This window comes from Ranitomeya imitator, chromosome 1 (assembly GCF_032444005.1).
Source record: "Ranitomeya imitator isolate aRanImi1 chromosome 1, aRanImi1.pri, whole genome shotgun sequence".
Classification (NCBI taxonomy): Eukaryota; Metazoa; Chordata; class Amphibia; order Anura; family Dendrobatidae; genus Ranitomeya; species Ranitomeya imitator.
In genome coordinates, this window is record NC_091282.1 from 300,128,703 (window position 1) to 300,155,165 (window position 26,463).

General features: G+C 44.8%; 1 protein-coding gene across 6 annotated transcripts in view; it reads left to right on the top strand.

Moving 5' to 3' along the window:
* CABIN1 (calcineurin binding protein 1) overlaps window positions 1–26,463 on the top strand; it is a 310,182-nt gene that overhangs the window by 31,013 nt on the left and 252,706 nt on the right. For all 6 annotated transcript variants that reach the window (XM_069757196.1, XM_069757237.1, XM_069757215.1 and 3 more), the window contains exon 5: window positions 4,963–5,097. In XM_069757196.1, the coding sequence (XP_069613297.1) occupies window positions 4,963–5,097 (135 nt within the window). The remainder of the gene's footprint in view (window positions 1–4,962; window positions 5,098–26,463) is intronic.

Consider the following 26,463-nt stretch of genomic DNA (forward strand, 5'->3'; position numbering starts at 1 on the left):
AACCACTGAGCCACCGTGCTGCCCATAACATGAACTCTATTCTCATGCAGTGGAACAGAAATTTGGGCAAATTTCAAATGGAAATCCATTTAGGATCAGAATATTTGAGTAGGATCATTAACTACAGATTCCTGGTTGCTTTAGCGTAAGAATGCATTGTTAATGAGCCTTGTGGGGGAACACATTCAGTAGGTAGAACATGCTGTACTGCATTTGTGGTCCATTATTTGAGCATTTGTTTGTGGGTATGGTGCATGCTGCTTCTCATTCTCGGTCAGACTTAACTTGGTTTATAGACTTGATATTCAATTTTTCTAACAATATCCTTTCTCACGTGCTTCTTTGGGGGGGGGACACAGGAAACCATGGGATGTACACTGCTGCCAACAAGAGGCTGACAATAAGAATTACAACCTGAAGAAAAAAGTTGTCTCCTCAGCAGGCTACACCCACCTACTGACATTAAAGGCCTCTTTCACACTTCCGTTTTTACAATCTGCACAGGATCCATCAAAATGTTGGAAAGACGGATCCTGTTCAGATTGTGAAAAACAGGTGCACTGGGTCCCTTTTTTCTGACGGACCCATTGAAGCTATGTGCACCTGTTGTGCAGTTTTCCACTGCAAAAACGCATACACAACACATCCGATGTTAACAATGAAAAACTAAATAAAAAATCGCAATATTCTCACCTTTCGGTGTCCTGCGCAGCTTTACCGATGCTCCCGGCAGCTGGCGTTCCCAGTAATGCCATACGTTACAATGACCTCTGATGACGTAGCGGTCTCGCCCGTGACGTCATCGGGTCATTTCGGAAGGCATTACTGGGAATGGCAGCTGCCGGGAGCATCGCGAGCATCGGTAACGCTGCGCGGGACGCCGGAAGGTGGGAATATTGCGATTTTATTTATTTATTTTTTATTTTTTTTATTTATTTATTTTTTTATTTTTAACACTATATCTTTTTACTAATGATGCTGCATAGGCAGCATCAATAGTAAAAAGAGAGAGAGAGAATTTCCCTGACTGGAAATTCTTCCACGCATGCTCAGTTTGAAAAGACGGAACCCGTCGCTGGATTCCTGCTTTTCACAGTCAGCGATGGAGCCTGCGCCCATAGGCTTACATTATAGCCAGTGACTGGCAGCGCAGGATCCGTCGCTAAGCGATTTTCCGACGTGCAGAAAAAACGTTCCTCTGTGCGTTTTCTCCGCCCGGTGGACAGCAATTTTACAACCGATCCAGTTCATGACGGATGGAACGTGTGGCCATCCGTCACATTCCGTCGCTAATACAAGTCTGATAAAAAAAAACGCATCCTGCGGGCAAAATCGCAGGATCCGTTTTTTTCACAAAACGACGCATTATGGCGGGAGATGAAAGACAGAAGTGTGAAAGAGGCCTCAGGCTATTTTCACACTTGCGTCGGCGTGGGCAGCAGATGCAGTTTTTCGACGCATCTGCTGCCGATTCTAAAGTCCGGGGAGGAGGGGGGCGGAGTTCCGACCACGCATGCGCGGTAGAAAATGGCTTACGCGACGTACCAAATACGTTACATTGAACGTTTTTTCGTGCCGACGGTCCGCCAAAACACGACGGATCCAGTGCACGACGAACACGATGTATGGCCATACGTCGCGACCTGTCGGCAATACAAGTCTATGGGAAAAAACGCATCCTGCGGGCACATTTGCAGGATCCGTTTTTTTCCCAAAACGACGGATTGCGATGTACGTCACACGACGCAAGTGTGAAAGAAGCCTAAGCCATTCAGTTTAGCTTAGTTCTGGATCCTCTACATAACTCTTACTGACACGGACTCCAGTCAGACTACTAGGTTCAGGATCCATGGGTAGAGCGGTTACTGACAGAGTCTCTTGATTGAGAATTGATTCGGAGACTGATAGGACAGTCTGGATACATGGAATACTTGGATAGCACACACTCAGACACACAGGTCTCGGTTATAGATTCAGGTACTGGCTGCACACAGACTGACAGACTGGGGGACGAAGTAAAGCACTAGCCACACAGTGACAAGGGGTTTGGGTTCAGGATTGGCCACACAAGGACCAGGAACTTTGGGTTCAGGACTGGCCAAGCAAAGACCATGGACTACAAGGTCTGGACTGGCCATGCACGGACCAGTGACTTCAGTTTCAGGACACTAGCCACAGGAGGACCAGGGGGCCTAGCAACTCACTAGTTGCATAAGTAACACACTAATGAAAGGATACCTTTTAAACAATATGCCTCTCAGCTATTGGCTAGGGACCATCATGCAGGTGCGTGTGCAGGCCCTTTAAGAACACAGCAGCGTGCGTGCACTAGGAATGCCTCCAGGAACTGCAGCACGCACAACACAAGCAGGGAGCATGCCGCGCGGTCATTGCGGTGACTATGCCAGTGTCCCTGCATGGAGGGTAAATGGGAACCATGCAGGTGCGCCGGCAATAGCGTTAGAGTACCCCACTCTTATGCCCCTTCTTCTTCAAGCTCGTGCGGACTCTCTGCAGAGAAGTTGGAGGCCAGCACCTCTGGCCAGCACCTCTTCTGACTCCCATGACCTCTCTTCAGGACCACGACTTCTCCTGTCCACTGGAAGAGTGACATCTCTCACCATCTTCACGACTAAGATGCTTCTCTCCATCAAGTCTCGGAGTGGGACGAAACAGGCATAGTACCAGGAATTTTGCATAGTCTCTACAATGAGACCAGCTACCACCCTGGAGGATTCAAGGACCAACTGGAGTTGCACCACCTGCTTGGTGGATCGCAAACAGTTGGAAGATGCCACCGCCTTGACATTCGCTTCAAATGACCACCTAGAAACTGAAAATACCTTCTCTGGGTACATCTTCAGCCTGGTCTCCAAGAGGACACGTCCTCAAGGCAGGGAGGTTCCTGGGAGCAGCACCTCTTGTGACTTGAGTGTTTGCAACGAAGCACCTCTTGGGATCTCCAGACTAGAACTGAGACTTGAGTTCTCAGCTCTGATTGATCTAAGAGAAGTAGATGAACCCAGCCAGACAGCACATGGAAGGTGATCTTCTCCGTATTCAGTGCTCCAATCTGACAATATCCACACCGGATTCTGGAGCTGTCGGATGGGAATATGACACTGACTCCTCACAGCTTGCAGCACGAACCTTCCTATCAAATCGAAGCCTCTACTTGCCACTGGTACAGTCACAGTCATCAGTAGGGAGGGATTACTCCCGCCAAGGGCAGCCTCTCCAATTGACCAAAGGCTTTGGCGTTTATTATTTTTTCTCAGGACAAATACCATCTGGATGTTCCACACAACCGCAATGATACTGCAATCCATGTTTGGTGTCTATGAACTCATAATGACCTGGAAAATCATAATGGCAGGTCAGTTTTAGCATTTAGTGAAAATGGTAAAGAAACAAAAAACAACTGTGGAATTGCACTTTTTTGCAATTTGACTGCAATTGGAATTTTTTTCCTGTTTTCCAGTACACAATATGTTAAAACCAATGGTGTCGATCAAAAGCACAACTTGTCCCGCAAAAAACAAGCCCTCACATTGTCATATTGACCGAAAAATAGTTATGGCTCTGGGAAGAAGGGGAGCAAAAGGCGAAAATGCAAAATCGGAAAATGGCCCGGGGATTAAGGGGTTAAAAAGCCAAGAGCAAAGTCCCTTGCGGAGGTTAAGGCTCTTTACACCCGGGTAGTGGGGTCTTTCTTGGCTGTCCGCCATCAGGCATTGACCTTGCTGCTTTCTAAGTCTACTATTCGGACTTCAATCCACACCTCAAAATTCTACAAAGCTTACACCTTCGGTTTACGGGTGGATGCTAACCTGGACAAAAAGGTGCTAAAAGCGGCAGTCGGTTGAATGACTACCTGAAGGATTTGCTTTACACATTTAAAGGGGTTTTCCCACAAACAATGTATGTTTTAATCAATACATCTTGGAATAAAATTAAGTTCCACAATTGGATGTGTTAAAAAAAATGTTCCTGTGCTGAGATAATCTTATACATGTGCCCCTGCTGTGTACTGTGTAATGGCTGTGTCTGACCGTACAGGAGCATGGTCTGATCATAGCACAGCTCCTGGGCAGGGGAGGAAGCAAAAGAGTATACTGATATTACAGCATGGGATCACAACTGATTCTTTCTGTGAGATAAAACATTTCACTGCCTATTTAAACAATATTTTACTTCAAAGAAATAATAATTTGCGATGCCTTGCTGTAATGTCTATATACTTTTTTACTTTCTCCCCTACCCAGGAGCTGTGCTATGATCAGACCATGTCCCTGTACGGTCAGACACGGCCATTACACAGTACACAGCAGGGGCACATGTATAAGATTATCTCAGCACAGGAACATTTTATTTAACACATCCAAATGTGGACTTTATTATTCAAAGATCTAATGATTAAAATGATGATTAAAATCAACTTTGTTCATGAGAAAACCCCTTTAAGTATTTCCCACGCTTGGGGCTGCTTCAGGATGTTCCATGGTTTCCAGTTATCCCATATGAAGCGCCTGAGAAAAGAGGCTTTTTTTTTTTTCTTGCTGTAAAATCCTTTTCGAGTAGTCTTCATTGGGAGACACAGCGCCTATCCCGTTTTGTTGTTGCCCCGATACGCATGTATTCGTCATTTCTTTCTGTTTCTTCTTGTGCTTCGCTCACTGACTGAATAGCTTGGTTTCCAGTAGGTGGATGTAGCCTGAAGAGGATTGGCCTTTTTTTTCTTTTCTTTAGGTTGTAATTCTTACTGTCAGCCTCCTGGTGGCAGCAGTGTACACCCCTTGTTTTTTGTGCCCCTTTTCTCCCAATGAAGGCTACGAGCTAGAGATGATTTTTGTACTTACTGTAAAATCCTCTATTTCACATATTTATTCTTTATTTTATTTCTGCTTTTATGATCCATTCTGTTACAAGAATGATACTTAAATCATTGTTTCCATGTTTTAGGCTGTTCCTTTGAGTGAAGAAAGAGAGGGACTAAAGCATCCTGGATTAATGCTAAAGTATTCAACATATAAAAACTTGGCTCAGCTTGCAGCGAAACGCGATGACCTGGAGACTGCAATGGAATATAACCTGGAGGTATGTTCTTGTTATTGATCCCCAGGTCCTACTTCTGTGACCCTTATGACCACTGGAATTTTGCCTTTTGGCATTTTACCACTTCCTAGCACATCGCCGGCTATTGTGACCCAGCAGAGCATTGTAATACCAACTCATTAACGGGAACCGGTCAGGCGACTCATGCTGCTCAAACCATGGGCAGCATGAATTGCAGCTTGACTACACACTTGCAGCCCAGAATATCCTCGTCTGAAGCTCTTAGGCTACTTTCACACTAGCGTTTTTTTAAATCCGTCACAATGCGTCGTTTTGCAGAAAAAACGCATCCTGCAAAAGTGCTTGCAGGATGCGTTTTTTCCCCATACAGTTCTATTGAGAACGCATTTGCGACGGATTTGCACACTTCGCATCCGTCTTGCGACGAATGCGTCGTGCTTTGGCGGACCGTCGGGAGAAAAAAACCCTACATGTAACGTTTTTTTCTCCCGACGGACCGCTTTTTCCGACCGCGCATGCGCGGCCGGAACTCCGCCCCCACCTCCCCGCACCTTACAATGGGGCAGCGGATGCGCCGGAAAAATGCATCCGCTGCCTCCATTGTGCAATGCAGCAAACGCTAGCGTCGGAATCTCTCCCCGACGCATTGCGACGGGGAGATTCCGACGCTAGTGTGAAAGAAGCCTTAAGTGTTGCAGATAAAATATATTCTGAAGAGTCTGCTGCAGACCATTGCTGGAGACGAGACTAGTCCGGCTCAAGCTGAGAAAGAGACCAATCACCTGCAATGCTGAGAGGAGCCAGCTGGGGGCAGTACTGGGCTAGTCTCATCTTGTGTTGGGTCTTCAAAGTACATTTTGAATAATAATATACCAGGCAGCAATTTATACTGCCTGTAGTTTGGCTATCATGAATCGTCTGACAGATTCCCTTTATAGTAAACAAATCTGTGTTGCACCTCTTTTAAAAGGAAAGCATTATCAGAAAATATCCTATTTAAATCAAATGTTATGTCAAAGGGGTTGTCCAAGTTAGAGAGCGAAATTCGGAATCTTGACAAAGTGAAAATCCAGCATCACGTCCATGGATAAAAAAAAACGTGCTTTCATTATTAGATCATATTAAGTTCTTTTCAAGGTAAGGTATCGACAGAGGGGTGACCTTACACATTTCGAACCAAATGGTTCTTAATCATAGTGCGCTTTGTTTCTCCTGCTTGCCGCCAACACAGCACTCCGTGCACCGCCCAAGATTACAAGCTGAATTGAACATAGATGACCGGGACTTTTCTCTTTACAATTGTTCTGAATCTTGACAGTGTGCAGTGCACACACTATCTCGATTGCATGGTATTGTCGTTACGAGCCAATGGTGACATGACCGCTTATATTCAATTTGCATACATGTGGTACATGCTGATTACGGTGGTGTAATCCGGCTTCTTTCCATAGAATTGAATTGAGAGAAGCTGAATCCAACTAGTCCTCATGTATGGAAATCGCATATATGTATTCGTATGACCACTCGGTCTCACTGAAGCCTGAAGTCATATAGAATGACTGCAGATTTTGCTCCCCAACCTGGACAACCCCTTTAATTTAAAAGCACACTACTCCACATTGAAATTGCAACAGCAAGAAGGAAAAGTTGTGGAACTATATAAACCAGAAGATGGATAGATTGGATACTGACATGCACATGCTGAAAAAATGTAATCAACATTTTCAAAATAACTCGATTTATTTAGTATTAAAAGGGGTTTTCACACAAACAATGTTCATTTTAATCATTAGATCTTGGAATAGTAATAATTTCCATTATTCATTAGCAATACGTATGAGATCTACTCTATCGATTAAGGGTATCGAGATAGCTGATCGCGCGGATGTTATTGGTTTATATGTGGATGATATGGTAATATTTATGCATAATGTAGAAGAGAAGTTGTTGCATGTGATCACTACTATAAACGGATTTAGTAAACGTTCGGGGTTATATATTAATTGGGATAAGTCTGCTTTGATGCCTCTTACCCATGATTCAACAGATCACCTTGAAGGGCTCTTCTCATTACTGGTAGCATCTAGCTTTAAATACTTAGGAATAATTATACCAAAATATAGTAGGCTCGATTTACAATTTAACCCCTTCCCGACCTTTGACGCATACGCTGCGTCATGAAAGTCGGTGCCATTCCGACCCATGACGCAGCATATGCGTCATGGAAAGATCGCGTCCCTGCAGGCCGGGTGAAAGGGTTAACTCTCATTTCACCCGATCTGCAGGGACAGGGGGAGTGGTAGTTTAGCCCAGGGGGGGTGGCTTCACCCCCTCGTGGCTACGATCGCTCTGATTGGCTGTTGAAAGTGAAACTGCCAATCAGAGCGATTTGTAATATTTCACCTAAAAAACTGGTGAAATATTACAATCCAGCCATGGCCGATGCTGCAATATCATCGGCCATGGCTGGAAACACTTATGTGCACCCACCCCACCCCTCCGATCGCCCCCCCAGCCCCCCGATCTGTGGTCCGCTCCCCTCCGTCCTGTGCTCCGCTCCCCCGTCCTCCTGTCCGCTTCCCCCGTGCACCAATCACACCCCCCGCGCTCCAAACAAACCCCCCCGCACTCCGATCCCCACCCCCCGCACACAGCGACCCCCCCCGTGCTCCGATCCACCCCCCCGCACAGCGATCCCTCACCCCGTGCTCCAATCCTCCCCCGTGCTCCAATCCTCCCTCCCATGTTCCGATCCACCACCCCCATGCTCCGATCCACCCCCCCCGTGCTCCGACGCCCCCCCCCCCGTGCCCTGATCTCCCCCCCCTTATACTTACCTGGCCGCCTGAGGTCCGTCCGTCTTCTTTCATGGGCGCCGCCATCTTCCAAAATGGCGGGCGCATGTGCAGTGCGCCCGCCGAATCTGCCGGCCGGCAGATTCGTTCCAGAGTGAATTTTGATCACTGAGATATAACCTATCTCAGTGATCAAAATAAAAAAAATAGTAAATGACCCCCCCCTTTGTCACCCCCATAGATAGGGCCAATAAAAAAATAAAGAATTTTTTTTTTTTTCACTAAGGTTGGGGTAAGAACTAGGGTTAGGGTAGGGTTAGGGGTAGGGGTAGGGTTAGGGGTAGGGTTAGGGGTAGGGTTTCGGTATGTGCACACATATTCTGGTCCTATGCGGATTTTTCCGCAGCAGATTTGAAAAATCCACAGTGCTAAACCGCTGCCGATTTATCGTGGATTTACCGCGGTTTTTCTGCGCATTTCACTGCGGTTTTACAACTGCGATTTTCTATTTGAGCAGTTGTAAAACCGCTGCGGAATCCGCAGAAAGAAGTGACATGCTGCGGAATGTAAACCGCTGCGTTTCCGTGCAGTTTTTCCGCAGCATGTGTACAGCGATTTTTGGTTCCCATAGGTTCACATTGAACTGTAAACTCATGGGAAACTGCTGCGGATCCGCAGCATTTTCTGCAGCGTGTGCACATACCTTTAGAATTAGGCTATGTGCACACGGTGCGGATTTGGCTGAGGATCCGCAGCAGTGTTCCATCAGGTTTACAGTACCATGTAAACATATGGAAAACCAAATCCGCTGTGCCCATGGTGCGGAAAATACCGCGCGGGAACGCTGCGTTGTATTTTCCGCAGCATGCCAATTCTTTGTGCAGATTCCGCGGCGTTTTACACCTGTTCCTCAATAGGAATCCGCAGGTGAAATCCGCACAAAAAACACTGGAAATCCGCGGAAAATCCGCAGGTAAAACGTAGTGCCTTTTACCCGCGGATTTTTCAAAAATGGTGCTGAAAAATCTCATACGAATCCGCAACGTTGGCACATAGCCTTAGGGTTGGGTTGGAATTAGGGTTGTGGTTAGGGTTAGGGGTGTGTTGGGGTTAGGGTTGTGGTTAGGGGTGTGTTGGGGTTAGGGTTGTGATTAGGGTTATGGCTACAGTTGGGATTAGGGTTAGGGGTGTGTTGGGGTTAGTGTTCGAGGTAGAATTGAGGGGTTACCACTGTTTAGGCACATCAGGGGGTCTCCAAAACGCAACATGGCGCCACCATTGATTCCAGCCAATCTTGTATTCAAAAATTCAAATGGTGCTCCCTCACTTCCGAACCCCGACGTGTGCCCAAACAGTGGTTTACCCCCACATATGGGGTACCAGCATACTCAGGACAAACTGCGCAACAATTACTGGGGTCCAATTTCTCCTGTTACCCTTGAGAAAATAAAAAATTGCTTGCTAAAACATCATTTTTGAGGAAAGAAAAATGATTTTTTATTTTCACGGCTCTGCGTTGTAAACGTCTGTGAAGCACTTGGGGGTTCAAAGTGCTCACCACATATCTAGATAAGTTCCTTGGGGGGTCTAGTTTCCAAAATGGGGTCACTTGTGGGGGGTTTCTACTGTTTAGGCACACCAGGGGCTCTGCAAACGCAACGTGACGCCCGCAGACCATTCCATCAAAGTCTGCATTTCAAAAGTCACTACTTCCCTTCTGAGCCCCCACGTGTGCCCAAACAGTGGTTTACCCCCACACATGGGGTATCAGCGTACTCAGGAGAAACTGGACAACAACTTTTGTGGTCCAATTTCTCCTGTAACCCTTGGGAAAATAAAAAATTCTGGGCTAAAAAATTATTTTTGAGGAAAGAAAACGTATTTATTATTTTCACTGCTCTGTGTTATGAACTTCTGTGAAGCACTTGGGGGTTCAAAGTGCTCACCTCACATCTAGATAAGTTCCTTTCGGGGTCTAGTTTCCAAAATGGGGACACTTGTGGGGGGTTTCTACTGTTTAGCCACATAAGGGGCTCTGCAAACGCAACGTGACGCCCACAGAGCATTCCATCAAAGTCTGCATTTCAAAACGTCACTACTTCACTTCCGAGCCCCAGCATGTGCCTAAACAGTGGTTTACCCCCACATATGGGGTATCAGCGTACTCAGGAGAAACTCAACAACAACTTTTGGGGTCAAATTTCTCCTGTTACCCTTGGGAAAATAAAAAATTGCGGGCTAAAATTCATTTTTGAGAAAATAATTTTTTTATTTTATTTTCATGGCTCTGCGTTATAAACTTCTGTGAAGCACTTGAGGGTTCAAAGTGCTCACTACACATCTAGATTAGTTCCTTTGGGGGTCTAGTTTCCAAAATGGGGTAATTTGTGGGGGATCTCCAATGTTTAGGCACACAGGGGCTCTCCAAACGCGACATGGTGTCCGCTAATGATTGGAGATAATATTCCATTTAAAAAGCCACATGGCGTGCCTTCCCTTCTGAGCCCTGCCGTGCGCCCAAACAGTGTTTTACCCCCACATATGGGGTATCTGCATACTCAGGACAAACTGGACAACAACATTTGTGGTCCAATTTCTCCTATTACCATTGGCAAAATAGGAAATTCCAGGCTAAAAAATCATTTTTGAGAAAAGAAAAATTATTTTTTATTTTCATGGCTCTGCATTATAAACTTCTGTGAAGCACCTGGGGGTTTAAAGTGCTCAGTATGCATCTAGGTAAGTTCCTTGGGGGGTCTAGTTTCCAAAATGGGGTCACTTGTGGGGGAGCTCCATTGCATAGGCACACAGGGGCTCTCCAAATGCGACATGGTGTCCGCTAACAATTGGAGCTAATTTTCCATTCAAAAAGTTAAAAGGCGCGCCTTCCCTTCCGAGCCCTGCCGTGTGCCCAAACAGTGGTTTACCCCCACATATGAGGTATCGGCGTACTCGGGAGAAATTGCTCAACAAATTTTAGGATCCATTTTATCCTGTTGTCCATGTGAAAATGAAAAAATTGAGGCTAAAAAACTTTTTTTGTGAAAAAAAAGTACTTTTTCATTTTTACGGATCAATTTGTGAAGAATCTGGGGGTTTAAAGGGCTCACTATGCATCTTGTGGGGGAGCTCCAATTTTTAGGCACACGGGGGCTCTCCAAATGTGACATGGTGTCCGCTAAAGAGTGCAGCCAATTTTTCATTCAAAAAGTCAAATGGCGCTCCTTCCCTCCCAAGCCCTGCCGTGCGCCCAAACAGTGGTTTACCCCCACATATGAGGTATCAGCGTACTCAGGACAAATTGGACAACAACTTTCGTGGTTCAGTTTCTCCTTTTACCATTGGGAAAATAAAAAAATTGTTGCTGAAAAATCATTTTTGTGACTAAAAAGTTAAATGTTCATTTTTTCCTTCCATGTTGCTTCTGCTGCTGTGAAGCACCTGAAGGGTTAATAAACTTCTTGAATGTGGTTTTGTGCACCTTGAGGGGTGCAGTTTTTAGAATGGTGTCACTTTTGGGTATTTTCAGCCATATAGACCCCTCAAACTGACTTCAAATGTGAGGTGGTCCCTAAAAAAAATGGTTTTGTAAATTTCGTTGTAGAAATGAGAAATCGCTGGTCAAATTTTAACCGTTATAACTTCCTAGCAAAAAAAAATTTTGTTTCCAAAATTGTGCTGATGTAAAGTAGACGTGTGGGAAATGTTATTTATTAACTATTTTGTGTCACATAACTCTCTGGTTTAACAGAATAAAAATTCAAAATGTGAAAATTGCGAAATTTTCAAAATTTTCGCCAAATTTCCGTTTTTATCACAAATAAACACAGAATCTATTGACCTAAATTTACCACTAACATGAAGCCCAATATGTCACGAAAAAACAATCTCAGAACCGCTAGGATCCATTGAAGCGTTCCTGAGTTATTACCTCATGAAGGGACACTGGTCAGAATTGCAAAAAACGGCAAGGTCTTTAAGGTCAAAATAGGCTGGGTCATGAAGGGGTTAATATTCTCCCGTTACTAGACTTGGTTAAACATAAATTTTAAATCTGTAGCAAATTACCACTATCTGTCTCTGGCCGTATAAATCTGATTAACCCCTTACCGGCATCGGACGTACTATACCGTCCGATGCCGGCTCCCCTGCTTTGATGCAGGGCTCCGCGGTGAGCCCGCACCAAAGCCGGGACATGTCAGCTGTTTTGAACAGCTGACATGTGCCCGTAATAGGCGCGGGCAGAATCGCGATCTGCCCGCACCTATTAACTAGTTAAATGCCGCTGTCAAACGCAGACAGCGGCATTTAACTACCGCTTCCGGCCGGGCGGCCGGAAATGACGTCATCGCCGACCCCCGTCACATGATCGGGGGTCGGCGATGCTTGTGAATGGTAGCCATAGAGGTCCTTGAGACCTCTATGGTTACTGATTGCCCGTCGCTGTGAGCGCCACCCTGTGGTCGGCGCTCACAGCACACGTGCAATTCTGCTACATAGCAGCGATCAGCAGATCGCTGCTATGTAGCAGAGCCGATCGTGCTATGCCTACTTCTAGCCTCTCATGGAGGCTATTGAAGCATGGCAAAAGTTAAAAAAAAAAAGTTTAAAAAAATGTGAAAAATAAAAAAAACATAAAAGTTTAAATCACCCCCCTTTCGCCCCAATCAAAATAAATCAATAAAAAAAAATATCAAATCTACGCATATTTGGTATCGCCGCGCTCAGAATCGCCCGATCTATCAATTAAAAAAAAGTATTAACCTGATCGCTAAACAGCGTAGCGGGGAAAAAATTCGAAACGCCAGAATTACGTTTTTTTGGTCGCCGCGACATTGCATTAAAATGCAATAACGGGCGATCAAAAGAACGTATCTGCACCGAAATGCTATCATTAAAAACGTCATCTCGGCACGCAAAAAATAAGCCCTCAACCGACCCCAGATGATGAAAAATGGAGACGCTACGAGTATCGGAAAATGGCGCAATTTTTTTTTTTTTTTTTTTTTTTTTAGCAAAGTTTGGAATTTTTTTTCACCACTTAGATAAAAAATAACCTAGTCATGTTTGGTGTCTATGAACTCGTAATGACCTGGAGAATCATAATGGCAGGTCAGTTTTAGCATTTAGTGAACCTAGCAAAAAAGCCAAACAAAAAACCAATGTGGGATTGCACTTTTTTTGCAATTTCACCGCACTTGGAATTTTTTTCCCGTTTTCTAGTACACGACATGCTAAAACCAATGATGTCGTTCAAAAGTACAACTCGTCCCGCAAAAAATTAGCCCTCACATGGCCAAATTGACAGAAAAATAAAAAAGTTATGGCTCTGGGAAGGAGGGGAGCGAAAAACGAACACGGAAAAACGAAAAATCCCCCGGTCATGAAGGGGTTAAGATGAGATTGCTCCCGAAGCCTAATTACTCCCTTCAACATACTGCAGTTCCTGTTCCCAAATCCTTTTTTTCAAATTTGAACTCTTTAATTTCATTTATCTGGGGAAAAGCCAGGCCTAAGCTCAAATTATCTACTTTACATAGATGTAAGCAAATGGGAGGGGCGGCGTTGCTTGATTTTTTTCCTATACTATTTAGCTGGACAGCTTAGGGCATTGAGTAAATGGATGCCAGAAAACTTTTTACCAAATTCGGAGAGCCATTTAATCCAGGCTGCAAGATCTGATTGTCCGATAGGTTTTTTGGAAATTGATAGACCCACCACTCCTAGATTACTACCATTGCTCCGGTTAGCGAGGCTGGTTTGGAAACAGGTAAAGAAGGTGACCCACTTTGATGGTATTGTAGCCGAAATGCCATCATGGAATAACATGTACTTTCCAGGGCTATTGAATCACCCATCTACACAGTTTTGGATTTCACATGGTGTTGTTTCGGTTAATGATTTATATGAACAAGGCACATTAATATCTTTTGAACAATTGCAAATTAAATACAACAGGGGTGTCAAACTGCATTCCTTGAGGGCCGCAAACCATGCGTGTTTTCAAGATTTCCTTAGCTTTGCACAAGGTGCTGGAATCATTATGTGTGTAGGTGATTAAATTATCACCTGTGCAGTACAAGGAAATCCTGAAAACATGACCTGCTTGCAGCCCTTGGGGATTGCAGTTTGACACCCCTGAAATACAATGTTCCGAAACCCCAATTTTTTTCGATATTTACAACTCCAATTGGCAATACAATCACATATACGCGGGATCAGGGCCAGTCAAATAATATCATATTTCCCATTAATAGGGATCCTTAAATCTCAGGGACCCCGTGGTCTTAACTCCGCACTATACACACATATGTTGGCTGTGGGTGCTGATTCCGCTGTATTGGCAGTTAAAGAAAAATGGAAATTCCTAATTCCTGATCTTCAAGAAGAGGATTGGGAAATGATTCTTGAATCCCCAATGGGAGTGTCTCCTTCGGCTAATAATAAAATGATCCAAACGTATATCTTACATCAAGTACATCTAACCCCAATACGGTTATTTAAAATGGGATGGTCTAACTCCTCAGAATGTCTAAGATGCCACGAATGGAGGCTGACTTTATTCATATGATTTGGGGATGTCCAGTTGTCCAATCATTTTGGAGTGAGATAACTTCGATATTGACTTCCCTTGTGCATTATCCCGTTCTCTTGAATCCTTTAGTTTGTTTATTTGGGGTACTGGAGGAAGAGACATGGGGATATCTTACTCAAATTTTCCTGAGGGAGACACTTTTTCTGGCACGGAAAGTAATAGCTCTTTATTGGATGGGTAACACTCATCCATCTCTTAGGGCCTCGATTGATCTGGTAAATTCTATTATACCCTACAAATGAACGTTACACCAAAATAGAGGCTGTTTGGGGAAATTTAGCAAAGAATGGGATGTATGGAATTCCTCACCTCTCACTGCATCGACTCAGGGCAGATAGCCTAACCCCACTATAATAAGATGTAATGTACATTGGATCACGCCTAGTTTCAATATTAAACAATTAATGTGATGGGGATGGTTTTGGCAGCAGGATATGGTTATGTTTTGTTCCTTTTGTTTTTCTAAGGATTTAGTATAGGTATCTTAGACAATTTGTGATACTTTAGGATTTGTATGACCCGTTCCGGGTACTATGATCTGCATTGTCAACAAATTTATTGTATACATTTGTGATTTTTCTTGTTAACTGTGACAAATATGTTTATAGTGATTCGGTCATACGCAAAATATGTATATCTTTTACTTATGTTTTTTGTTGTTTAATAAACAAAAAAATTCCATTATTGGACGTCTTTAACCCCTTCAAGACCCAGCCTATTTTGACCTTAAAGACCTTGCCGTTTTTTGCAATTCTGACCAGTGTCCCTTTATGAGGTAATAACTCAGGAACGCTTCAACGGATCCTAGCGGTTCTGAGATTGTTTTTTCGTGACATATTGGGCTTCATGTTAGTGGTAAATTTAGGTCAATAAATTCTGCATTTATTTGTGATAAACACGGAAATTTGGCGAAAATTTTGAAAATTTCGCAATTTTCACATTTTGAATTTTTATTCTGTTAAACCAGAGAGATATGTGACACAAAATAGTTAATAAATAACATTTCCCACATGTTTACTTTACATCAGCACAATTTTGGAAACAAAATTTTTTTTTGTTAGGAAGTTATAAGGGTTAAAATTTGACCAGCGATTTGTCATTTTTACAACGAAATTTACAAAACCATTTTTTTTAGGGACCACCTCACATTTGAAGTCAGTTTGAGGGGTCTATATGGCTGAAAATACCCAAAAGTGACACCATTCTAAAAACTGCACCCCTCAAGGTACTCAAAACCACATTCAAGAAGTTTATTAACCCTTCAGGTGCTTCACAGCAGCAGAAGCAACATGGAAGGAAAAAATGAACATTTAACTTTTTAGTCACAAAAATTATCTTTTAGCAACAATTTTTTTATTTTCCCAATGGTAAAAGGAGAAACTGAACCACGAAAGTTGTTGTCCAATTTGTCCTGAGTACGCTGATACCTCATATGTGGGGGTAAACCACTGTTTGGGCACACAGCAGGGCTTGGAAGGGAAGGAGCGCCATTTGACTTTTTGAATCAAAAATTGGCTCCACTCTTTAGCGGACACCATGTCACGTTTGGAGAGCCCCCGTGTGCCTAAAAATTGGAGCTCCCCCACAAATGACCCCATTTTGGAAACTAGACGCCCCAAGGAACTTATCTAGATGCATAGTGAGCACTTTGAACCCCCAGGTGCTTCACAAATTGATCCGTAAAAATGAAAAAGTACTTTTTTTTCACAAAAAAATTCTTTTAGCCTCAATTTTTTCATTTTCACATGGGCAACAGGATAAAATGGATCCTAAAATGTGTTGGGCAATTTCTCCTGAGTACACCAATACCTCACATGTGGGGGTAAACCACTGTTTGGGCACATGGTAAGGCTCGGAAGGGAAGGAGCGCCATTTGACTTTTTGAATGAAACATTATTTCCATCGTTAGCGGACACCATGTCGCGTTTGGATAGCTCCTGTGTGCCTAAACATTGGCGCTCCCCCACAAGTGACCCCATTTTGGAAACTAGACCCCCCAAGGAACTTATTTAGATGCCTAGTGAGCACTTTAAACCCTCAGGTGCTTCACAAATTGATCTGTAAAAATGAAAAAGTACTTTTTTTTCACAAAAAAATTATTTTCGCCTCAATTTTTTCATTTTCACATGGGCAGTAGGATAAAATGGATCATAAAATTTGTTGGGCAATTTCTCCCGAGTACGCCGATACCTCATATGTGGGGGTAAACCACTGTTTGGGCACACGGCAGGGCTCGGAAGGGAAGGCGCGCCATTTGACTTTTTGAATGGAAAATTAGCTCCAATTGTTAGCGGACACCATGTCGCGTTTGGAGAGCCCCCTGTGTGCCTAAACATTGGAGCTCCCCCACAAGTGACCCCATTTTGGAAACTAGACCCCCCAAGGAACTTATCTAGATGCATATTGAGCACTTTAAACCCCCAGGTGCTTCACAGAAGTTTATAACGCAGAGCCATGAAAATAAAAAATAATTTTTCTTTCCTCAAAAATGATTTTTTAGCCTGGAATTTCCTATTTTGTCAAGGATAATGGGAGAAATTGGACCCCAAATATTGTTGTCCAGTTTGTCCTGAGTACGCTGATACCCCATATGTGGGGGTAAACCACTGTTTGGGCGCACGGCAGGGCTCGGAAGGGATGGCACGCCATTTGGCTTTTTAAATGGAAAATTAGCTCCAATCATTAGCGGACACCATGTCACGTTTGGAGAGCCCCTGTGTGCTTAAACATTGGAGATCCCCCAGAAATGACACCATTTTGGAAACTAGACCCCCAAAGGAACTAATCTAGATGTGTGGTGAGGACTTTGAACCCCCAAGTGCTTCACAGAAGTTTATAACGCAGAGCCATGAAAATAAAAAAAAAAATTATTTTCTCAAAAATGATCTTTTAGCCTGCAATTTTTTATTTTCCCAAGGGTAACAGGAGAAATTTGACCCCAAAAGTTGTTGTCCAGTTTCTCCTGAGTACGCTGATACCCCATATGTGGGGGTAAATCACTGTTTGGGCACATGCCGGGGCTCGGAAGTGAAGTAGTGACGTTTTGAAATGCAGACTTTGATGGAATGCTCTGTGGGCGTCACGTTGCGTTTGCAGAGCCCCTGATGTGGCTTAACAGTAGAAACCCCCCACAAGTGACCCCATTTTGGAAACTAGACCCCCAAAGGAACTTATCTAGATGTGTGGTGAGCACTTTGAACCCCCAAGTGCTTCATAGAAGTTTATAATGCAGAGCCGTGAAAATAATAAATACGTTTTCTTTCCTCAAAAATAATTATTTAGCCCAGAATTTTTTAATTTTCCCAAGGGTAACAGGAGAAATTTGACCCCAAAAGTTGTTGTCCAGTTTCTCCTGAGTACGGTGATACCCCATATGTGGGGGTAAACTACTGTTTGGGCACATGCCGGGGCTTGGAATTGAAGTAGTGACTAGGGTTGAGCGAAACGGGTCGAACATTTTCAAAAGTCGCCGACTTTTGGCTAAGTCGGGGTTTCATGAAACCCGATCCGACCCCTGTGCGGGGTCGGCCATGCGGTACGCGACTTTCGCGCCAAAGTCGCGTTTCAATGACGCGAAAAGCGCCATTTCTCAGCCAATGAAGGTAAACGCAGAGTGTGGGCAGCGTGATGACATAGGTCCTGGTCCCCACCATCTTAGAGAAGGGCATTGCAGTGATTGGCTTGCTGTCTGCGACGTCACAGGGGCTATAAAGAGGCGTTCCCGCCGACCGCCATCTTACTGCTGCTGATCTGAGCTTAGGGAGAGGTTGCTGCCGCTTTGTCAGAAGCAGGGATAGCGTTAGGCAGGGTCCATTAACCACAAAACCGCTTGTGCTGCAGCGATTTGCACTGTCCAACACCACCCTCGGTGTGCAGGGACAGTGGAATTTTTTTTTTTTTTTTTTTTCCCCTCAGCGCTGTAGCTCATTGGGCTGCCCTAGAAGGCTCCCTGATAGCTGCATTGCTGTGTGTACGCCGCTGTGCAAACCAACTGCTTTTTTCAAAGCACAAATCCTCTTGTTCCTTCCTTTCTGCACAGCTATCTTTTTTGTTTGTCCACACTTTTTATTTCATTTGTGCATCAGTCCACTCCTTATTGCTGCCTGCCATACCTGGCTGAGATTACTGCAGGCAGGGAGATAGTAGCTGCCTGCCATACCTGGCTGAGATTACTGCAGGCAGGGAGATAGTAATTGTAGGACATTCCCTGTTTTTTTTTTTTTTTTTTTTTTGGTGGGAGATTAAGATTGGCAATTTGGCATTTCTGCTAGAGTGCCATCCCTGTGTGTGCCATCTCTCTCACATAGTGGGCCATAGAAAGCCTTTTCATTTTTCTGTATTTTTTTTTGTGGGGTGTATAAATTCTCCCTGATAAAAATACAGTGGGAGATTAATATTGGCCTTTGGGCTTGTGTGCCAGTCCTGAGTGTGCCATCTCTCTCACAAATAGTGGGCCATAGAAAGCCTATTTTATTTTTTTTTGGGTTTTATAAATTCTCCCTGAAAAAAAGGGAGATTAATATTGGCCTCTGGGCTTCTGTGCCAGTCCTGAGCGTGCCATCTGTGCCAGTCCTGAGCGTCCCATCTCTCTCACAAATAGTGGGCCATAGAAAGCCTATTTAATTTTTTTTTTGGTTTTATAAATTTTCCCTGAAAAAAGGGAGATTAATATTGGCCTCTGGGCTTGTGTGCCAGTTGTGAGCGTGCCATCTGTGCCAGTCCTGAGCGTGCCATCTCTCTCACAAATAGTGGGCCATAGAAAGCCTATTTAATTTTTTTTTTGGTTTTATAAATTTTCCCTGAAAAAAGGGAGATTAATATTGGCCTCTGGGCTTGTGTGCCAGTTGTGAGCGTGCCATCTGTGCCAGTCCTGAGCGTGCCATCTCTCTCACAAATAGTGGGCCATAGAAAGCCTATTTAAATATTTTTTTGGTTTTATAAATTCTCCCAGAAAAAAAGGGAGATTAATATTGGCCTCTGGGCTTCTGTGCCAGTTGTGAGCGTGCCATCTGTGCCAGTCCTGAGCGTGCCATCTCTCTCACAAATAGTGGGCCATAGAAAGCCTATTTAAATATTTTTTTGGTTTTATAAATTCTCCCAGAAAAAAAGGGAGATTAATATTGGCCTCTGGGCTTCTGTGCCAGTCCTGAGCGTGCCATCTGTGCCAGTCCTGAGCGTCCCATCTCTCTCACAAATAGTGGGCCATAGAAAGCCTATTTTATTTTTTTTTTGGGTTTCAGAAATTCTCCCTGGAAAAAAAAAGGGAGATTAATATTGCCCTTTGGGCTTGTGTGCCAGTACTAAGCGTTCCATCTCTCTCTCTCTCTCAGTCAGTGGGCCATAGAACGCATATTTTTGGTTTTATTTGTTTTCTAAATTCTCCCTGAAAAAATCATTTTATTTTATTTGGTTTCTAAATTCTTCCTGATAAAATCATATTTTTTTTATTATTTTTATTTCTAAAGTCTCCCTGAAAAAAAAAAAAAAAAAAAAACAACCAAAAAAACAGTGGGAGATTAATATTGGCCTTTCTGCTTGTGTGCCAGTCTTGACTCCTGGGTGTGCCATCTCTCTCTCTCTCTCTCTCTCTCTCTCTCTCTCTCTCTCTCTCTCTCTCAATTGTGGTCCATAGAAAGCCTATATTTTTTTTCCTTGATTTGGGTTCTAAAATCTACCAGAGAAAATAACTACATCAATCATTGGTAGAAAAATATTGGCCTCTGGGTTTGTGTGCCACTCCTGACTCCTGTGTGCGTCATCTCTCAGTCAGTGGGCCATAGAACGCCTATTTTTGGTTTTATTTGTTTTCTAAATTCTCCCTGAAAAAATTATTTTATTTTATTTGGTTTCTAAATTCTTCCTGATAAAATCATATTTTTTTTATTATTTTTTTTTCTAAAGTCTCCCTGAAAAAAAAAAAAAAAAACAGTGGGAGATTAATATTGGCCTTTCTGCTTGTGTGCCAGTCTTGACTCCTGGGTGCGTCATCTCTCAGTCAGTGGGCCATAGAACGCCTATTTTTGGTTTTATTTGTTTTATAAATTCTCCCTGAAAAAATCATTTTATTTTATTTGGTTTCTAAATTCTTCCTGATAAAATCATATTTTTTTTATTATTTTTTTTTCTAAAGTCTCCCTGAAAAAAAAAAAAAAAAAAACAACCAAAAAAAACAGTGGGAGATTAATATTGGCCTTTCTGCTTGTGTGCCAGTCTTGACTCCTGGGTGTGCCATCTCTCTCTCTCTCTCTCTCCAATTGTGGTCCATAGAAAGCCTACATTTTTTTTCCTTGATTTGGGTTCCAAAATCTACCAGAGAAAATAACTCCATCAATCATTGGTAGAAAAATATTGGCCTCTGGGCTTGTGTGCCACTCCTGATTCCTGTGTGCGTCATCTCTCACTCAGTGGCCCATAGAAAGCATATAGTTTGTTACATTTGTTTTCTAAATTCTCCCTGCAAAAATCTATTTTTTTTTTTTTGGGGGGTTTCTAAAGTGTTCCTGAAAAAAATAAAAATAAAAAAAAAATAATAGTGTGACATTAATATTAACATTTGTGCTTCAGTGACAGTCCTGCGTGTGGGGCATCTCTCTAATTTGCAGCCACCAAAAAAAGAGTGTGTAACATTGGGCCTGATTTTCGCTGTGGTCTCACCAACCTGTAAAGGGGTAGCTAAATCATACAGAAGTTATAGCTCACCGTGTAAGTTGTGTGACTGCAACAAATAACGTTAGTTTGGTTACGTTTTTAAAACAATGAGGAAGTCTAGTGGAAGAGGTCGTGGCCGGGGGCGTTCATTGTCAGCTGGTAATGAGGGTAGTGGTAGTGGTGGAGCATCAGGTGGTCGTGGGGGAAAAAATATTGCACCTAAGTCTGGAGCTGTGGAGCCAGGTTCGTCGTCCGGCTACACAAGGCCTCGAACGCTCCCTTTTCTGGGATTAGGAAAACCGCTTTTAAAGCCGGAGCAGCAAGAGCAAGTTTTGGCTTATCTTGCTGACTCAGCCTCTAGCTCTTTTGCCTCATCTCGTGAAACTGGTAAAAGTAAAAGCAGCGCGTCGTTAGTGGATGTTCACGGTCAGGGACAAGTCACTTCCTTGTCCTCTTCAGCAAAAACAACAACAGAGAAGAATGCAGCAGGCGACACAACGGGTTACTCCATGGAGCTCTTTACACATACCGTCCCTGGCTTAGAAAGTGAAGCAGTTAACAGTCCATGCCCATTACAAATTGAATCTGACATGGAGTGCACTGACGCACAGCCACAGCCAGACTACTATGCTGGTCCTTTGACTCAGACCACAACATTGCCCTCGCAGGGTGCTGATCAAGAATCAGACCCTGATGAGACTATGTTGCCCCATCACGAACGCTATACCACCGAACGACACGGTGACACAGACGAAGTTGCGCAGGAGGTACAAGAAGAGTTATTAGATGACCCAGTTCTTGACCCCGATTGGCAGCCATTGGGGGAACAGGGTGCAGGCGGCAGCAGTTCTGAAGCAGAGGAGGAGGAGGGGCCGCAGCAGGCATCAACATCGCCACAGGTTCCATCTGCCGGGCCCGTATCTTGCCCAAAACGCGTGGCAAAGCCAAAACCTGGTGGAGGACAGCGTGGCCATCCGGTTAAAGCTCAGTCTGCAATGCCTGAAAAGGTATCCGATGCTAGAAAGAGTGCAGTCTGGCATTTTTTTAAACAACATCCAATTGATCAGCGCAAAGTCATCTGTCAAAAATGTTCTACTTCCTTAAGCAGAGGTCAGAATCTGAAAAGTCTCAATACTAGTTGCATGCATAGACATTTAACCACCATGCATTTGAAAGCTTGGACTAACTACCAAACGTCCCTTAAGGTTGTTGCACCCTCGGCCAATGAAGCTAGTCATCAACGCAACATCCCTTCCGGCAGTGTAGGACCACCATTTAGCGCACCACCTGCTGTATCTGTGCAGGTATCTTTGCCAGGCCAAAGCAGTCAGGGTCAGGGAATCACCAGTTTCGTAGTAGGAAACACTGCATCTAGGGCACCGGCGGCAACAATACCATCTCCCACCGTCTCTCAGTCTGCCATGTCCACCGGCACCCCCGCTAGTTCCACGATCTCCAGCTCTCCAGTCCAGCTCACCCTACATGAGACTATGGTTAGAAAAAGGAAATACTTAGCCTCGCATCCGCGTACACAGGGTTTGAACGCCCACATAGCTAGACTAATCTCGTTAGAGATGATGCCCTACCGGTTAGTTGAAAGCGAAGCTTTCAAAGACCTGATGGACTACGCTGTACCACGCTACGAGCTACCCAGTCGACACTTTTTTTCCAGAAAAGCCATCCCAGCCCTCCACCAGCATGTTAAAGAGCGCATCGTCCATGCACTCAGGCAATCTGTGAGCACAAAGGTGCACCTGACAACAGATGCATGGACCAGTAGGCATGGCCAGGGACGTTACGTGTCCATCACGGCACACTGGGTAAATGTGGTGGATTCAGGGTCCACAGGGGACAGCAAGTTTGGGACAGTTCTGCCTAGCCCACGGTCTAGTAAACAGTTGTCTGTAGCCGTTCGCACCCCCTCCTCCTCCTCCTCCTCGTCCTCCTGCAGAAGCAAGAGCTCGTCCACAGACCGCAGTCGCACAAACACTCCATCCGCACCTGCCACTGTTGCACACCAGGTCTCCCATTATGGGGCAGCTACTGGCATACGTCAGCAGGCTGTATTGGCTATGAAGTGTTTGGGCGACAATAGACACACCGCGGAAGTTCTGTCCGAGTTCTTGCAGCAAGAAACGCAGTCGTGGCTGGGCACTGTAGATCTTGAGGCAGGCAAGGTAGTGAGTGATAACGGAAGGAATTTCATGGCTGCCATCTCCCTTTCCCAACTGAAACACATTCCTTGCCTGGCTCACACCTTAAACCTGGTGGTGCAGTGCTTCCTGAAAAGTTATCCGGGGTTATCCGACCTGCTCCTCAAAGTGCGTGGACTTTGCGCACATATCCGCCGTTCGCCTGTACACTCCAGCCGTATGCAGACCTATCAGCGTTCTTTGAACCTTCCCCAGCATCGCCTAATCATAGACGTTGCAACAAGGTGGAACTCAACACTGCACATGCTTCAGAGACTGTGCGAACAGAGGCGGGCTGTTATGTTTTTGTGGGAGGATACACATACACGGGCAGGCAGTAGGATGGCAGACATGGAGTTGTCAGGTGTGCAGTGGTCGAAGATTCAAGACATGTGTCAAGTCCTTCAGTGTTTTGAGGAATGCACACGGCTGGTTAGTGCAGACAACGCCATAATAAGCATGAGCATCCCCCTAATGCGTCTGCTGATGCAAAGTTTGACGCACATAAAGGATCAGGCGTCTGCACCAGAGGAAGAGGAAAGCCTTGATGACAGTCAGCGATTGTCTGGTCAGGGCAGTGTACATGACGAGGTACCGGGCGAAGAGGAGGTGGAGGATGAGGAGGATGATGGGGATGAGTATATTTTTAATGAGGAAGCTTTCCCGGGGGCACGGGAAATTGGTGGCGTGGCAAGGCCGGGTTCTGGTTTTTTGAGGGACACAAGTGACGTAGATTTGCCTGCAACTGCCCCTCAACCAAGCACAACCGCAGATTTGACAACGGGAACTTTGGCCCACATGGCGGATTATGCCTTGCGTATCCTCAAAAGGGACACACGCATTACAAAAATGATGAACGATGACGATTACTGGTTGGCCTGCCTCCTTGATCCTCGCTATAAAGGCAAATTGCAAAATATTATGCCACATGAGAACTTGGAACTAATATTAGCAACAAAACAATCAACTCTTGTTGACCGTTTGCTTCTGGCATTCCCTGCACACAGCGCCCGTGATCGTTCTCACACGAGCTCCAGGGGCCAGCAGACCAGAGGTGTTAGAGGGGCAGAAATCAGAAGTGGCGTTGGACAGAGGGGTTTTCTGACCAGGTTGTGGAGTGATTTTTCTATGACCGCAGACAGGACAGGTACTGCAGCATCAATTCAAAGTGACAGGAGACAACATTTGTCCAGTATGGTTACAAACTATTTTTCATCCCTTATCGACGTTCTCCCTCAACCGTCATTCCCATTTGATTACTGGGCATCCAAATTAGACACCTGGCCAGAATTGGCAGAATATGCATTGCAGGAGCTTGCTTGCCCGGCAGCTAGTGTCCTATCAGAAAGAGTATTCAGTGCTGCAGGTTCAATACTAACAGAAAAAAGGACTCGTCTGGCTACCCAAAATGTAGATGATCTAACCTTCATTAAAATGAACCACAACTGGATTTCAAAATCTTTTGCCCCACCCTGCCCGGCTGACACCTAGCTTTCCTATGAAAAGGTCTTGCCTGTGGACTATTCTGAATGACTTTTCCAATCTCGTAATTTTCTTCACCTGATTGTCCAGCATACGACATGTTTCCACCTCACGAAATGGCCAAACTCCCCACACGGGGCCGTGCTATCGCCACTTTGCGCTTGGACCCTTGAGAGTGCTGTTTGTCTGAAGAGGTGGGTGTGGCCGCTTTTGGTCGACGGCACTGCCACTGGGTCCCTCATAGTACAATAAAGTGTCTCTGGCGGTGGTGGTGCGCACCCAACGTCAGACACACCGTTGTAATATGAGGGGCCCTGTGCCTGTACCGCCGGCCACAAGACAGTTCCCCCCCCCAGCTCAAACAGTGCTCTACCACTAGCAAAATTATCTCTCACAGCTTCACCAATGTGTAGTCTAGCCGCTGACATCCTTCAATGCCTGGCACTGACAATACCATTGTTTTGACATTTTTGTTATGTTAGGCCTTCGAAGCCTGTCTGCGGTCCCTTCTTTCTACAACTACTACACTGACCAGGCCACTGCTGGCCGTGTTACCCTGGAACCAATTTAAAAGTGCCTACAGTCAGCCCAATTTTGTTATGTTAGGCCTTCGAAGACTGTCTGCCGTCACTCCTTCCACTAGACTTCCACTGACCATACACTGCTGCCCATGTACCCCTGGAACCAATTTAAAGTGCCTACAGCCAGCCCAATTTTGTTATGTTAGGCCTTCGAAGCCTGTCTGCGGTCACTCCTTCCACTAGACTTCCACTGACCAGACCACTGCTGCCCGTGTACCCCTGGAACCAATTTAAAAGTGCCTACAGCCATGTGTTATTATTTTAGGCCTTCGATGCCTGTCTGCGGTCACTCCTTCCACTAGGCCTCCACTGACCACACCACTGCTGCCCGTGTACCCCTGGAACCAATTTAAAATTGCCTACAGCCAGCCCAATTTTTTTATTTTAGGCCTTCGATGCCTGTCTGCGGTCCATTCTTTCAACTACTACTACACTGACCAGGTCACTGCTGCCCGTGTACCCCTGGAACCAATTTAAAATTGCCTACAGCCAGCCCAATTTTTTTATTTTAGGCCTTCGATGCCTGTCTGCGGTCCATTCTTTCAACTACTACTACACTGACCAGGTCACTGCTGCCCGTGTACCCCTGGAACCAATTTAAAATTGCCTACAGCCAGCCCAATTTTTTTATTTTAGGCCTTCGATGCCTGTCTGCGGTCCATTCTTTCAACTACTACTACACTGACCAGGTCACTGCTGCCCGTGTACCCCTGGAACCAATTTAAAATTGCCTACAGCCAGCCCAATTTTTTTATTTTAGGCCTTCGATGCCTGTCTGCGGTCCATTCTTTCAACTACTACTACACTGACCAGGTCACTGCTGCCCGTGTACCCCTGGAACCAATTTAAAATTGCCTACAGCCATGTGTTATTATTTTAGGCCTTCGATGCCTGTCTGCGGTCACTCCTTCCACTAGGCCTCCACTGACCACACCACTGCTGTCCGTGTACCCCTGGAACCAATTTAAAATTGCCTACAGCCATGTGTTATTATTTTAGGCCTTCGATGCCTGTCTGCGGTCACTCCTTCCACTAGACTTCCACTGACCAGACCACTGCTGCCCGTGTACCCCTGGAACCAATTTAAAAGTGCC